The following is a 16,473-nucleotide window of genomic DNA, read 5'->3' as shown; positions in this document are numbered from 1 at the left end:
CAAAAAGTTGTGGATGAGTTGGGCAGGTGACGAGAACAAGCTGATTTGATTTTGGAGGCCCTAATCCAGATCCACCCTATCGGTGGGATACAATACATAAACTGGTCAGCCTGGCGGAGGAGTTTAACCATGTTACGAGAATGGTTTGTCCCCAACTAGAGCGTTTGGAAATTGTCAATGCTGCCTGCATGCAACAAGATGGAGCACCTGCCCATTACGCTATTGGAGATCGGGAGTGCCTGATGGGTGATTCAGCACCACTGGAGTGGCCTGCTGGGATTCGTGGTCAGGTACACATCATGGTTTTGTAAATCGTCCTGGGATCAAAGGGCAAGAACTACAACCAAAGGGTTGAAAGGAATGTATGGTGATCGCTATGCAAGCTGATTGGAGGTCTTCACACCCTTCTTGGTCCTGCTTTTCACTTGCTCGCCGCGGGCAGGTTGGTGGTCTTTCTGTCTTCTGCCGACTCCTCTCCGGCCTTGCTCCTCCTGCTCTCTCTGGGCTCTGTCCCCCGGGTGTTCCTGTGGGTCGCACGGGATCTGCCTGCGGCCCTCTTGTGGTTGGGCTGCCGGGATCGGGGCTCTCTGCTCGCCTTCATTCCTCTTTTCTCCCGCCTCTGGGGCGGCTCCCTCACTCTCTTCGGTCACACTCCTCCCTCCGGGTCTTTGGGGCGGCTGTGCACCGCCGTCGCTTGTCTTCCCCAATCCAGGGCCTTGGTCTTTTCTGCCCCCGCAAATTTCACCCCAGGTCCACTTTTTTGGGATGCCGGCTTCTTTCCGGGAAGTCCTTGGTGTCCTTGTGTTTATACTTCTCCCACCCCCCACCCCCTTCCCACGCCGCCTCCCCCCGAGCCCTCTCCCTCCCACACCTTCCCGATGTCCATGCTCTCAGATGTTGTGTTTGTGTGCTTCCCCTTCTCTCCCCATCTTGTCTGCCGCTCCCTTTTTGTGTACTTTGTTTGTTTGTCTGTTTGATTTGTTTGTGTGATAAATGTTGGCTCTTTCACGAGCCTCGATTATGTATACAAAAAAAAAAAAAATCCTGCCTTCTTTGGTGGGTCAGCTTGGTGTGTCTCTTGGAGCACAGTTTCACTTTCCCTCCATCCTCGTCTTGCTATCGAACGTTGGTGGTAACCTCCCTAATCTTCCCTGATGATGCGGGGAGTGAAGTGAAGTTTGATTCCCGGCCTGGGTGTGTAATTTTGCCACATGTATTGATTGGTTATTTACAATGCTGTTCATTTATGAAATAATTAAATGTGGCTTGACGGTAAAGTTTTTATACAAATAAGTAAAGAAATAATTTAATATGGTGTGATGGTAAAGTTAAAACAAACAAACGTATTCAAAATCACTCGGACAGCGACACTTGGCAAAAGAGAGCAAAGTAGAATGGCAATCAGTAGATCATCCTTTTGATCTCAAATAGTTGTTGGTTGAATTCTGTGACCTGATATGCAAATCCTCTTCAAATTTCAAGTTAATCGGCTGAAAATTGACAATTTTAGAAACCCAGCTGATGACTTTTTGGCCTATGTTGATCTCAAAAATAGTTGGTGGTTGAATTCAGTTTGCTGATATGTTAATCCGATTTAAATTTGAAGTAAATCAGCTGACGGTCCAGTCTCGCACCGCTGACAGTCTCTAATCTCGCACAGCTGATATTCTCTAATCTCACACCGCTGATTGTCAGTCCAGTCACGCACCGCTGACAGTCTCTAATCTCGCACAGCTGATATTCTCTCATCTCGCACCGCTGATATTCTCTAATCTCGCACCGCTGATATTCTCTAATCTCGCACCGCTGATATTCTCTAATCTCGCACCGCTGACTGTCAGTCCAGTCACGCACCACTGACAGTCTCTAATCTCGCACAGCTGATATTCTCTAATCTCGCACCGCTGATATTCTCTAATCTCGCACCGCTGATATTCTCTAATCTCACACCGCTGATATTCTCTCATCTCACACCGCTGACTGTCAGTCCAGTCACGCACCGCTGACAGTCTCTAATCTCGCACAGCTGATATTCTCTAATCTCGCACCGCTGACAGTCTCTAATCTCGCACAGCTGATATTCTCTAATCTCGCACCGCTGATATTCTCTAATCTCACACCGCTGATATTCTCTAATCTCGCACCGCTGATATTCTCTAATCTCACACCGCTGATATTCTCTAATCTCACACCGCTGATATTCTCTAATCTCACACCGCTGATATTCTCTAATCTCGCACAGCTGATATTCTCTAATCTCACACAGCTGATATTCTCTAATCTCGCACCGCTGATATTCTCTAATCTCACACCGCTGATTGTCAGTCCAGTCACGCACCGCTGACAGTCTCTAATCTCGCACAGCTGATATTCTCTCATCTCGCACCGCTGATATTCTCTAATCTCGCACCGCTGATATTCTCTAATCTCGCACCGCTGACTGTCAGTCCAGTCACGCACCGCTGACAGTCTCTAATCTCGCACAGCTGATATTCTCTAATCTCGCACCGCTGATATTCTCTAATCTCGCACCGCTGATATTCTCTAATCTCACACCGCTGATATTCTCTCATCTCACACCGCTGACTGTCAGTCCAGTCACGCACCGCTGACAGTCTCTAATCTCGCACAGCTGATATTCTCTAATCTCGCACCGCTGACAGTCTCTAATCTCGCACAGCTGATATTCTCTAATCTCGCACCGCTGACATTCTCTAATCTCGCACCGCTGATATTCTCTAATCTCACACCGCTGATATTCTCTAATCTCGCACCGCTGATATTCTCTAATCTCACACCGCTGATATTCTCTAATCTCGCACAGCTGATATTCTCTAATCTCGCACCGCTGATATTCTCTAATCTCGCACAGCTGATATTCTCTAATCTCGCACCGCTGATATTCTCTAATCTCGCACCGCTGATATTCTCTAATCTCGCACAGCTGATATTCTCTAATCTCGCACCGCTGATATTCTCTAATCTCGCACCGCTGATATTCTCTAATCTCACACCGCTGATATTCTCTAATCTCGCACAGCTGATATTCTCTAATCTCGCACCGCTGATATTCTCTAATCTCGCACCACTGATATTCTCTAATCTCACACCGCTGATATTCTCTAATCTCGCACCGCTGATATTCTCTAATCTCGCACCGCTGATATTCTCTAATCTCGCACCGCTGATATTCTCTAATCTCGCACCGCTGATATTCTCTAATCTCACACCGCTGACTGTCAGTACAGTCACGCACCGCTGACTGTCAGCCCAGTCACGCACCGCTGACTGTCAGCCCAGTCACGCACCGCTGACAGTCTCTAATCTCGCACCGCTGACGGTCTCGTCTCGCACTGCTGAAGGTCTCGTCTCGCACCGCTGAAGGTCTAGTCTCGCACCGCTGACGGTCTCGTCTCGCACCGCTGAAGGTCGAGTCTCGCACCGCTGACGGTCTAGTCTCGCACCGCTGAAGGTCTAGGCTCACACCGCTGACAGTCTAGTCTCGCACCGCTGAAGGTCTAGGCTCACACCGCTGAAGGTCTAGGCTCACACCGCTGACAGTCTAGTCTCGCACCGCTGAAGGTCTAGGCTCACACTGCTGACGGTCTAGTCTCGCACCGCTGAAGGTCTAGGCTCACACTGCTGACAGTCTAGTCTCGCACCGCTGAAGGTCTAGGCTCACACTGCTGACGGTCTAGTCTCGCACCGCTGAAGGTCTAGGCTCACACTGCTGACAGTCTAGTCTCGCACCGCTGAAGGTCTAGGCTCACACTGCTGACGGTCTAGTCTCGCACCGCTGAAGGTCTAGGCTCACACCGCTGACAGTCTAGTCTCGCACCGCTGAATGTCAGCGGTGTGAGCCTAGACCGTCTAGTCTCGCACCGCTGAAGGTCGAGTCTCGCACCGCTGACGGTCTAGTCTCGCACCGCTGAAGGTCTAGGCTCACACCGCTGACAGTCTAGTCTCGCACCGCTAAAGGTCTAGGCTCACACTGCTGACGGTCTAGTCTCGCACCGCTGACAGTCGAGTCTCGCACCGCTGAAGGTCTAGTCTCGCACCGCTGACAGTTGAGTCTCGCACCGCTGAAGGTCTAGTCTCGCACCGCTGACGGTCTAGTCTCGCACCGCTGAAGGTCGAGTCTCGCACCGCTGACGGTCTAGTCTCTCACCGCTGAAGGTCTAGTCTCGCACAGCTGACGGTCTAGTCTCGCCCAGCTGACGGTCGAGTCTCGCACAGCTGACGGTCGAGTCTCGCACAGCTGACGGTCGAGTCTCGCACAGCTGACGGTCGAGTCTCGCACAGCTGACGGTCGAGTCTCGCACAGCTGACGGTCGAGTCTCGCACAGCTGACGGTCGAGTCTCGCACAGCTGACGGTCGAGTCTCGCACAGCTGACGGTCGAGTCTCGCACAGCTGACGGTCGAGTCTCGCACAGCTGACGGTCGAGTCTCGCACAGCTGACGGTCGAGTCTCGCACAGCTGACGGTCGAGTCTCGCACAGCTGACGGTCGAGTCTCGCACAGCTGACGGTCGAGTCTCGCACAGCTGACGGTCGAGTCTCGCACAGCTGACGGTCGAGTCTCGCACAGCTGACGGTCGTCTCGCACAGCTGACGGTCGAGTCTCGCACAGCTGACGGTCTAGTCTCGCACCGCTGACGGTCTTGTCTCGCACCGCTGGCGGTCTAGTCTCGCACCGCTGACGGTCTTGTCTCGCACCGCTGATGGTCGAGTCTCGCACCGCTGACGGTCTAGTCTCGCACCGCTGACGGTCTTGTCTCGCACCGTTGGCGGTCTAGTCTCACACAGCTGACTGTCTTGTCTCACACTGCTGACAGTCTAGTCTCACACTGCTGACAGTCTAGTCTCGCACAACTGACAGTCTAGTCTCGCACAACTGACAGTCTAGTCTCGCACAGCTGACAGTCTAGTCTCGCACAGCTGACAGTCCGGTCTCACACTACTGACAGTCTGGTCTCGCACAACTGACAGTCCAGTCTCGCACAACTGACAGTCCAGTCTCGCACAACTGACAGTCCAGTCTCGCACAACTGACAGTCCAGTCTCGCACAACTGACAGTCCAGTCTCGCACAACTGACAGTCCAGTCTCGCACAACTGACAGTCTAGTCTCGCACAGCTGACAGTCTAGTCTCGCACAGCTGACAGTCTAGTCTCACACAGCTGACAGTCCAGTCTCACACTACTGACAGTCTGGTCTCGCACAACTGACAGTCCAGTCTCGCACAACTGACAGTCCAGTCTCGCACAACTGACAGTCCAGTCTCGCACAACTGACAGTCCAGTCTCGCACAGCTGACAGTCTAGTCTCGCACAGCTGACAGTCTAGTCTCGCACAGCTGACAGTCTAGTCTCGCACAGCTGACAGTCTCGTCTCGCACAGCTGACAGTCTCGTCTCGCACAGCTGACAGTCCAGTCTCGCACAACTGACAGTCCAGTCTCGCACAGCTGACAGTCTAGTCTCGCACAGCTGACAGTCTAGTCTCGCACAGCTGACAGTCCAGTCTCACACAACTGACTGGTGTAACCGTGTAATATAACCTTGTGTTTACACAGTAAAATATCAACCTGGTGTTTCGCAGGCTGGACGAGGCATCGATGTGTGCGCACCGTTTATCGGATCCATCTAATGTATAAATCATCGGTCTGTCGGATCGGTTCTAGTCTCGCAATTTTTTACTAACTGGAGCGCATAGTCCTGCCTCGCGTGTTCATTCAGAACAAAAACCATTGATAACTGAACACGGTACAACTTGTATTATTGTCCATATACCTGTGCCATCGATGCACTCACTCTATTATGTCACACTGCTTCTTGGCATTAGTCATGTACGTCATAAATGATATATGTTAAGTTTCGATTTTTGCATTGAACGGTTTTGGAGAAAATGCCCAATTTTTTTCCTTTTATTCCAATATTGCTGCCAAACCATGTGACCTATGATGTCAGAGTTAGCCATGCAATATTCACCATTGGGAGTCATTCCTATGTTTCATGTTTTGCATCGATCAGAGACGCGGTTTTTTAAAAAAGCCAAAACATATACCGTAGACGCGGACACATAGACAGACAGACAGAGACAATAGTCTCGCATCTCCTCCGGGTTAGACTAATTAATTATATATTACCCAAATCACCTTCAGTCTGGCCTGGACAGGCATTCCGTGAAAGACTTCGGACCAAAAGATTTCCCTGACCGACTCCACAGGAAGGTGCGAGTGATTGGTGCTTTTAAGAACTCTTCGTCGTGGTCTATAAATTATTTATTACTAGGGCATGCCCGTACTATATATATATCTAAAATTATATCCCCCCCCCTCTATTTACATGAAATGGTTTGGTCCAAAGCGAACGGCTTGCGAGTACGGTGACAATCCCCCCCCTCTATTTACATGAAATGGTTTGGTCCAAAGCGAACGGCTTGCGAGTACGGTGACAATCCCCCCCCTCTATTTACATGAAATGGTTTGGTCCAAAGCGAACGGCTTGCGAGTACGGTGACAATCCCCCCCCTCTATTTACATGAAATGGTTTGGTCCAAAGCGAACGGCTTGCGAGTACGGTGACAATCCCCCCCCTCTATTTACACACGGCACGTCGACACAACAACGTGTCCTGTGATTGGCCGTACGTGGCTGCCAGTAGCTGCCCCCCAAAAAAAGCTTTCACCGTCCGGCGACTGAATTTTAGGGGAAAAATAAAACGCCCTTCGCTCTGACTGAATTGGGACAATGTTTTTATGTTTTTAATTGAATTACTATCCGTAATGGCGCACGCTCTCACAGGAGCTCCGGAAGGTCGCATATCGCAGTTACGATGAATCGCAAATTAGTTTTAATTAGTTTTAAAACATAGTTTAACGCCAACATAGTTTGCAAACGTGAAATAAATGAATACGCTCTCAAATGTGCCATCCGAGGCAGAGTGTGTTCGCCACGTTCGGCACACGTGATAACTCGCTGCTCTCTGATTGGTTGAATCGTTTTTTGGACATAGCTCGGTAACTACTTGTCCGATTAATTTCAAACCTTGAAAAGGCACATCCTCGGGTCCCCAGCAATATACCTGGCAAGTTTCAAGTATATCGGACCCGTGGTTGTCGAGAAACAGCGGTCACAGACAAACAAACAAACACACACACAGACACACACACACACACACACACACACACACACACACACACACACACACACACACACACACACACACACACACACACACACACAGATTACTGGAATTATAGATAGATATCAAGGTACGTCACAGGGACTTTTGTAACTGACATTGGGTGGTGTCATGGTTGGTGTGTGCTATAAGTCTGGGAATGTCAGAGGTTCGAATCCCGACCAAGGCATTCCAAACACTTTTTAATAATGGTACTGTGCTGCTTACTTGCATGAGGCTCAACATTTACATACGATGGAGCACCGACAGACAACTGTAGGTTGGCAACCATTGCACGGGCCTAATAACTTCCCGTAATGCTTGATTTCCCGCCGGAATATCTGCAGCACACAAAGGCCTAATCTTATTTTGGGATGGTTGGGCTGATTGAGGGATACAAGGTGGAAGCCAGAGATGAATTAGTGAAAATGGCTGCATCTGTTGCTAGGCGACAAAGTGCTGCAGCAACCTCCATGTACCTCAGACTCGATTATGACACTTGGACTTAAAGAGGAAATTTCGCTTTTTGTAATCCATAAATAATTCAGTCGTAATCATAATGTGTTGTATTTTGTATATTCGTGCTCTTCTTCCTCGAATTTATTTGTTTGTTTTGTTCTTTCTTTTTTTTCCTCAGTCCCAAGGGAAGACGTGGGTGGGGAATCTTCTTCACTCTACCTCCTCTTCTTCCTCATCCCATCGGCTGTTGGGGATCCCTGGCTGAGCGCGTCGTGAATGGGTCCCGAACTCGAGCACCGCCGGTTCATCCCGCCTCTTCCCGTCCCAGGCGGCGATCCTCCATCCTGTCCATCCTGAGCCGTTTGTTTTTGTGAGTCGGTCGCGTTTTTCATCCCACGATGGATGGATGAATGGATGGATGCCTGATCATGAACCCCCGCACTCGGTGTTCCCACTATCCCCACTATTTACAACCCCAAATATCGTCATCATGGAGGAAATCCTTGTTTGGAAAACTTGATCTTTTTGTTTTGCTTCCCAAGCAAATCCCTCGGCAATCATCTCCCATCCCTGATAACGTAGATGTGTCGTTCAAAAAGTTCTCGGAACGTGGATTTGTTTTGTCACCTCAGTCGCCAAAGGTGGATGTCGGTGATGTTTTCACCCCTGTCTGTCTGTCTGTCTGTCTGTCCGTTTGTGAACAAAATATCTCAAAAAGTTGTGGACGGATTCGGACGAAATTTGGCAGAGAGGTAGCGTATGTGACAAGGACGAAATAATTCGATTCTGGTGAAGATCCGGATTCGGATCCGGCTACTAGAATTTTTTTTATTGATTCTTCACCATTGGGAGATCGGGCCAAAACCGATACACAGCAGGATATCTCAAAAAGTTGTAGATGGATTTGGACGAAACTTGGTGGACAGGTTGGGTGTGTGACAAGGAAAAATTGATTCGATTTTGGTGAAGAACCGGATCCGGCTCGTATAATTTTTTTAAATGATTCTTCACCATTGAGTGATATGGCCAACCAGGTGGAGGTAGCTCACTACTGAGTGCTGTTCTAGTTGTTGAGTATGTCGTTGGTAAACAAATATTAAAAAAAAAAATTATATTCCTTCCTCATATATTTTGGAGGAGGGGGCGGAATAACTTGGAGGTATATATGTATTGAGCTGGCTATCTAGACTGGGTTCGAATCTCAACCCAGCTCCAAACTGCCTGGTATTTGACATGTCGGGAGGTTCATCAATATCAATGTGTGTGCAGTCCTTCGGAGGCACGGTCTGCCAGTTGTCCCGTCTACTGACACACACGCACACGCAAACACGCACACACACGCGCACACACACACACACACGGAGGTGCGTTATCTCCGGCACCCTCAACAAATTTCAAATCCCTGCCGCCTTCAGGACTAGCCAGCCATTCGTGAAAGACTTGGACCGAAAACCTTCCCCGTCCGAACCCACCATGTATTGGGGCTGTTAAATAACTTGTAGTAGCAGTCATAGTAGTAGTCGTAGTAGTAGTAGTCGTAGTAGTAGTAGTCGTAGTAGTAGTAGTCGTAGTAGTAGTCGTAGTCGTAGTAGTAGTAGTAGTAGTCATAGTTGTAGTAGTAGTCATAGTTGTTGTAGTAGTAGTTGTTGTAGTAGTAGTACTAGTAGTAATAGTAGTAGTAGTAGTAGTAGTAAACGTCGTAGTAGTAAGTCATAGTAGTCGTAGTCATAGTAGTAGTAGTTGTCATAGTCGTAGTAGTGGTAGTAGTTGTAGTCGTAATAGTAGTCGTAATCGTAGTAGTAGTAGTAATCGTCGTAGTAGTAATAGTCGTAGTTTTAGTAGTTGTAGTATTAGTACTAGTGGTAATAGTAGTAGTAGTAATAGTCGTAGTAGTAGTAGTAATAGTCGAAGCCGTAGTAGTAGTAGTAGTCGTAGTAGTAGTAGTCATAGTTGTAGTAGTAGTCGTAGTAGTAGTAGTCGTTGTAGTAGTTGTAGTAGTAGTGGTCGTAGTAGTAATAGTAGTAGTAGTCGTAGTATTAGTCGTAGTAGTAGTAGTAGTCGTAATCAGTGGTAGTAGTCATAGTTGTAGTAGTAGTAGTAGTAGTCATTGTAGTAGTAGTAGTAGTATTAGTAGTAGTTGTAGTATTAGTAGTCATAGTAGTAGTAATAGTCATAGTAGTCGTAGTAGTAGTCGTAGTATTAGTCGTAGTAGTAATAGTAGTAGTAGTCGTAGTATTAGTCGTAGTAGTAGTAGTAGTCGTAATCAGTGGTAGTAGTCAGTTGTAGTAGTAGTAGTCGTCGTAGTAGTAGTCATTGTAGTAGTAGTATTAGTAGTAGTTGTAGTATTAGTAGTCATAGTAGTAGTAATAGTCATAGTGGTCGTAGTAGTAATAGTCGTAGTAGTCGTAGTAGTAGTAGTCATAGTAGTAGTAGTAGTTGTCGTAGTATTAGTAGTAGTTGTAGTAGTAGTAGTAGTAGTAGTAGCAACTCCACCCGTAATCCCCATGTAAAAACAGTAATAAAAGGGCATATTGTAATCGGCTGCGTCTGCCCCTCACGCTGTTTCCTCCTAAACGCGTTTGCAGAAATTCACCAAACTTGGTAGTTATGATTACCACATGGTAAGAATGTGCGAGAACAGTACAATTTTTGGCTTCACTGACTGAAGCCCTGGGGTGGGGTGAAAAGTTCCAAAAAATGGAATTATGGGTAAATTTGAAAACATTTTTTTTGTATACTGAATCGAGGCTCGTGAAAGAGCTGACATTTACTTCACAAACAAATCAACCAGACAAACAAAATATATAAAAAGAGGGAGCGGAAGACAAGAGAAGGGGAAGCACACAAACACTGGAGAGCACACAACATTTAAGAGCAGGAAGACGTGTGGGAGGGATAGGGTTTGGGGGGAGGAGGCGTGGGAAGGGGGGGGGGGGGTATGTTTATTCAATCAACACTGGGGGATGTAGAGAATATGTAACGATTTTTTACATTTAACCCTCGGTTCATGCCCCAGGTGGTGGGGACTTGGGTCCACAAAGGTGAAAAAACAGAATGTTTTTAAAACTCAAAATTCGATTTTGGATCATTCCTGGTAGAACAAACGTTCTGCCATCTTTCAACCTTGCTTTAGGTGGGAAGTGTGGGGGAAGTTGGGGGAAGAAGAAGAAGAAGTTGGGGGAAGAACAGAAGCTTAACAGAAACTTTCCTCCTTCATGATGTCTCTGATTCCTTGGTATCTTTCCCAGGTTACTTCCTCCTCCGGTATGATAGACCTCAGCCTCGTCCTGGAGGTGGGGTTGCTATCTTTATAAAAAAAACTCTCTTCCTCACTCGCCCTCCACTGCACTCTCTCCACCTCACCCCCAGGAATACCTTTGGCTACGGCTTCCCCTTCGCTCCCACCTTTTGTTCATATGTGTGTTGTACCGTCCACCAAACAGTGATGACTCCATCTACATCTTGCTGTCTGATAATATGGACCAACTTCTATCTACCCATCCCAACTCTCTATTCCTCATATGTGGTGATTTCAACTGTCACCATGCCAGTTGGCTGGGGGTGGGTACCTCTCTCACCAGCCATGGCTCTTCAGCAAAGGACTCTGTGACTCACTGGGACTGACACAATCTGTCAATTTCCCAACCCGGATCTCAGTCAACGGAGCATCTTCTCTTCTGGACTTGGTTATGACTAACTTCCCTGAAAATGTCTGCTGCTCTTCTTCTGCTCCAATCGGCTCTTCTGATCATGTGCTTGTTAAAGTGGACATCTCTCTGACCATTCTCAGAGAGCCTCCTCAGCGTCGACGAGTCTGGCATTTCACTCAGGCCAACTGGCACAGTCTTCAAGCAGCCATCAATCATCTGGACTGGTTTCCCATCTCTACTGCCTCTGACATCAACTCATCCTGGGAATTCTTCCAAAGTAAATTGCTCTCTCTCATGCACAGATTTATCCCATCTCGTCTTCAGTTGTCATACCCTTCCTCCCGTCCATGGTACACGGAATCTTGTGGTGAGGCTATTGCCCAGAAACAACTTGCTTTCGTCTCCTGGAAAGCAAATCCAACAGAAGGAAATCTCATTTCCTTTCACAAAGCCCGAAACAAGTGTGTGTCCACCCTCAGGAGAGCCAGGAAACAATATCTCTCCGTTCTCAGGACCGAACTCTCTTATCTGTCTCCCTCTTCCAAATCCTGGTGGCGTCTGGTCAAATCTGTTTCTGGTGTTTGTTCCCCCTCCATCCCCTCCCTCACCTCAAATGGCCACACGGCTGACTCCGCACGTGAAAAAGCTGAATGCCTCAACTCTGTGTTTGCCTCTAAATCTTGTGTCCCAAACCCATCCCTATCTGTACCCACCGTACCCAGTCGTACCCAGCTGCTCCTGGACTCTGTGTCCTTTCCTCCTGACAAGGTGGAAAAGTTTCTGTCAACCCTCGACTCTGATTCTGCAACTGGACCTGACGGCATCAGCCCACGGGTCCTAAAATCATGTTCTTCCGCTCTTTCACTCCCTCTCTCTGTTCTTTTCACCCTCTCTTTTGCTCAAGGTCATCTTCCATCTGCTTGGAAATCTGCCAACATCACCGCTTTGCACAAAAAAGGTGCAAAAACAGATCCCAGCAACTACCGACCAATCAGCCTTCTCCCAATTATCAGCAAAGTCATGGCATCCATCATTGCTTCAGATATGAAATCTTTCCTCTTCTCCAATGGCTTGATCTCTGATCATCAATTTGGTTTCAGACCTGGACACTCCACTCTGGACATGCTGCTTCTGCTTTCTCAACAATGGATGGAGGTCCTCAATGCCAAACAGGAAATTAGAGCAGTCTCCCTTGACATATCATGTGCCTTCGATATGGTCTGGCACCCCGCTCTGCTCACCAAACTCTCCTCTTTTGGTATCCATGGAAATCTCCACGCATGGCTGGCGGACTTCCTCTCTAGTCATAGTCAACGTGTGGCCCTGAATGGGTTTCTCTCATCTCCTCTTCCTGTTCAGGCTGGAGTTCCCCAAAGCAGTGTTCTGGGCCCTGTGCTTTTTCTGGTCTTCATCAATGATCTCTCTGACTCTCTTGAAAATCCTCTCTATCTCTTTGCTGACGACTCTACTCTCTGTCGCTCCATTCTTCATCCCTCAGATCGGCAGTCTGCAGCCTTCTCACTCTCTGCAGACCTTGACAAAATCACAGACTGGGCAAACAAGTGGAACATGTCTTTCAATCCTGACAAATCTCACACTCTTACGATGTCTCTCCGAAAAGACCGACTGGACAACCCTCCCATCCACTTTCTGAATAATCCTCTCCAAGAAGTTCTGTCACTCAAGCTTTTGGGTCTCACTATCTGCTATGATCTTTCCTGGGAAAACCACATTTCAAATCTGGCCTCCAAAACCAGTCGCCGACTGGGCATCCTCCGTCGTGCGAAGTCCTTCCTTGGCACACCTGAGCTCCTCACCACATAGAAGGCTTTCATCCGCAGCTCAATGGAATACTGCTCTCCCCTCTGGGCTGGTGCTCCTGCCTCACACCTCGCTCGCCTTCACGCTGTTGAAACCAAAGCATTAAGAATCATTGGAATCTCCCGCGATGAAGCTAACTCCAAGGGCCTCTCACTCACTCACCGCAGGCAGGTTGGTGGTCTTTCCGTCTTCGACCGACTCCTCCCTGGCCTTGCCCCCCCCAGCTCTCTCTGGGCTCTGTCCCGCAAATATTCCTACAGGTCGCACAAGATCTGCCTGCAACCCTCTTATGGTTAAACTGCCAAAATCAAGACTCTCTGCTCACCTTCACTCCTTCATTCCTCTTTTCTCCCACCTTTGGAACAAACTCCCTCACTCTCTTCAATCCCACTCCACTCTCCAAGTCTTTAAAACAGCTGTTCACCACCATCTCTTATCGTCCCCCATCCAAAACCTTGATCTTTTCTACCCCCGCTAATTTCATCCTAATTCCACTTTTTTGAAATACCAACTTCTGTCCAGGAAGTCCTTGGTGTCCTTGTGTTTTATACTTCTCCCTCCCGCCCCCCTTCCCATGCCTCCCCCCCCCCCCCGGGCCCTCTCCCTTCCACACATCTCCCTGCTCTCGGATGTTGTGTTTGTGTGCTTATCCTTCTCTCCCCATCTTGTCTTCCGCTCCCTCTTTTTGGGTATTTTGTTTGTCTGGTTGATTTGTTTGTGAAGTAAATGTTAGCTCTTTCACGAGCCTCGATTCAGTATCCAAAAAAAAAAAAAAAAAAAAAGGTCGGTGGTTAATGGGTGGAATAGAGCAGATTTACTTTTTTTCCTACCACCAGGGGGCACATTTCCTCCATCTTCATACTTTGCATTGAGAACATTCACATGAAAACTTCGCAATTTTTTTTAATAAAGAAGGTTTAAAACGAAGGTCTAGTTTGACTTACGAGGACAAGGAATCTTCTGATTGAGGATTTGCTGGAAATAAACTTTAAAATGTCATAGTTGCACTGGTGGAGGCTCATAAGTCATAACAAATGCAGTGATGTTTTAGAGGGTATTGAAATGAGGGATGCAGAATTACAAATGTGTTACACTTACACACACACACACAGACACACACAAACACACAAACACACATAGACACACACACACACACTTCCACAAACACACACACACACACTTCCACAAACACACACACACACAGACACACACACACACACACACACACACACACACACATATATATATATATACACACACACACACACACACACACACACACACACACACACAAAACTCATGGAAACACGAACCAAGGGCAATCATTGAAAATGAATCGTCATGCTCATATACGACTTGATGATCCCATCGACCGTGAACATCGAAACCAGGCATTGCGTCCGGACATTGTACTCGGGAACAAAAAGGAAAAAACAGCATTGATCAAAGAGATATCAGTACCCAGCGATTTTGGCCTAAACAACGCAGAAATCAAGAAAATGACAAAATACCAGGACCTCAAAAATGAGGTCAAGAGATCTTGGAAGCAACAAAAACTACAACAAAACAATCCACTAAAACCTCTGATCTGTCATTGGGACTTTGTCTGACCGAAACATTTTCGCCATCATAATCACCACCGTTGCACTTACGGGAATTGCATGTGAATGAAATTGGAGTTGATCCATAAGCAAATGCTTGCGCAGCCCATAAACATGCCCCGCCATCTTTTAAACCGTTTCGCTTCCCAAGTCCAACACATGGAATGTTGAACCGATCACCCTATTGAACCCTCTCAACCACCACAGGGAGCCACCCCGGCATGAAGAGTCTGAGGACAACTCTGACCCTGCTGGACACCGACGAGACAGCTGGGCGCTGGAGCGAAATGGAGACGAGGCAAGTTGGGGAAGACGAGCAGGTTGTGAGGAGCGACGGTCGAGGAGACGACGTCCATGATTGCGACGAGGAGAGAGGAGGTCCTAGGAACGGTTCGCCATCATCGTGCGACTCCATCGGTTTGTTACCTCTCAATTCCAAATGGGTCGCACTGCCTTCTTCAACTTGCATTGACGCGTTCGATTTGTAAACGCGAAGAAGTTTGAATTTGAATGAACGATTCATATTTATTTGGACTCAAACTTTCCATGTACCAATGCTGGGGTTTGTGCAAAGGTTAAACAACAATGGTCGGAAGGTTCTTGCATTTATGGAGGGTAAGGTGATGGTAAACAGATGGGTGGACAGAGAAAAGGTAGATGACCCTTTCGTTTGTCTTTCGTCCCTGCATCAAAAAATCGAACGGTATTTGAGATGAAAGATTATATATACCTGCTTCAGGACCTCTTGCTTCATTGAGCCAATTGAACGTTCACCTTCTCCTGACCTGATCTCTTTGGTTTCTCCATATTTGTTTTTTCCCCATGATCTGCTTGTAACAGTTGAGCCTTGAAATGTGGGCACTGGCACCTTTAAGCTGTGCCACTGGGAGAAGCTGGGAAGGTGGAAAAGCAGGTTATGAGGAGGTAGGAGTCGGTGAAGTTGGTATTGGTATAATAACAAGCGTTACGCCTAGGTCCCCCGTCGGTGAAGTGATGTGAGTTGACAAAGTTTAAGACGCAGAAAACATGCTATGATATGATATTTCGCTCACAAGGTTCAGACATGCATGGAGGCGGCCATATTGGATTTTGACGTGGCCACCCAATTTTCAATAGCGTTCTTCCTTATGCCTAGATACACCCACACACCGGATTAGAAGTTGGTACTTCGCTTATTTTTCAAGATATGCAGGTTACAAGGTTCAGACATACATGGCATCAGACATACATGGCGGCGGCCATCTTGGATGTTGACGTGGGTTGCACCCACACACCAAATTCGAATGCGGTCCTTCGCTTACGCACGCACGCACACACACACGCACGCACGCACACACGCACGCCCGGACGGACGGACGGACGGACACACGGACGGAGGGGAAAACCATAGTCCCCCTTTCGCTCCGCTGAGCGACGGGAGACAATAAGGGGTTCAAGGTTGGGTGGTGGGCGAGTTGAGGACCTGAAGTCAAATTTTACATCACACGGAATTTCTGCGGGTACCGCTGATACTATAATACCAGTAAGAATACTAGTACCTCCTGAGGACCTTCAACACAGGAGGAGGCCATTACGCTCACGAAAGCCCTATGCGGTCCTAATAATTCCTGTAAGCTTCACTGATGTCGACTACTGTTTTTGAGATGCGATGTATTTACAAACCAATCCATGAGCATTTGATGAATGAAAAATAAATGACTCCTTTTTTAATATGAAAAGGATGGAGGTCCTCAACAATGGATGGAGGTTCAAAATCAAA

At 47.7% G+C, this 16,473-nt stretch overlaps 1 protein-coding gene across 4 annotated transcripts in view; it reads left to right on the top strand.

Moving 5' to 3' along the window:
• Nucleotides 1-64: 64 nt before the first annotated feature.
• The window catches only part of SLC29A4 (solute carrier family 29 member 4), a 30,588-nt gene continuing 14,179 nt past the window's right edge, over nt 65-16,473 (top strand). For 2 of the 4 annotated variants that reach the window (XM_068117624.2, XM_068117623.2), the window contains exons 1-3: nt 65-290; nt 7,821-8,012; nt 14,922-15,131. In XM_068117624.2, the coding sequence (XP_067973725.2) occupies nt 14,936-15,131 (196 nt within the window). In that variant the 5' untranslated portion in view covers nt 65-290; nt 7,821-8,012; nt 14,922-14,935. Of the gene's footprint in view, nt 291-7,820; nt 8,013-14,799; nt 15,132-15,554; nt 15,639-16,473 lie in introns of those variants that run through there. The other 2 variants (XM_068117625.2, XM_078777706.1) reach the window with 2 other exon arrangements.

Source organism: Myxine glutinosa, chromosome 5 (genome assembly GCF_964187855.1).
Source record: "Myxine glutinosa chromosome 5, kmMyxGlut1.1, whole genome shotgun sequence".
Classification (NCBI taxonomy): domain Eukaryota; kingdom Metazoa; phylum Chordata; class Myxini; order Myxiniformes; family Myxinidae; genus Myxine; species Myxine glutinosa.
This window is presented reverse-complemented; position numbering and strand designations above follow the sequence as displayed.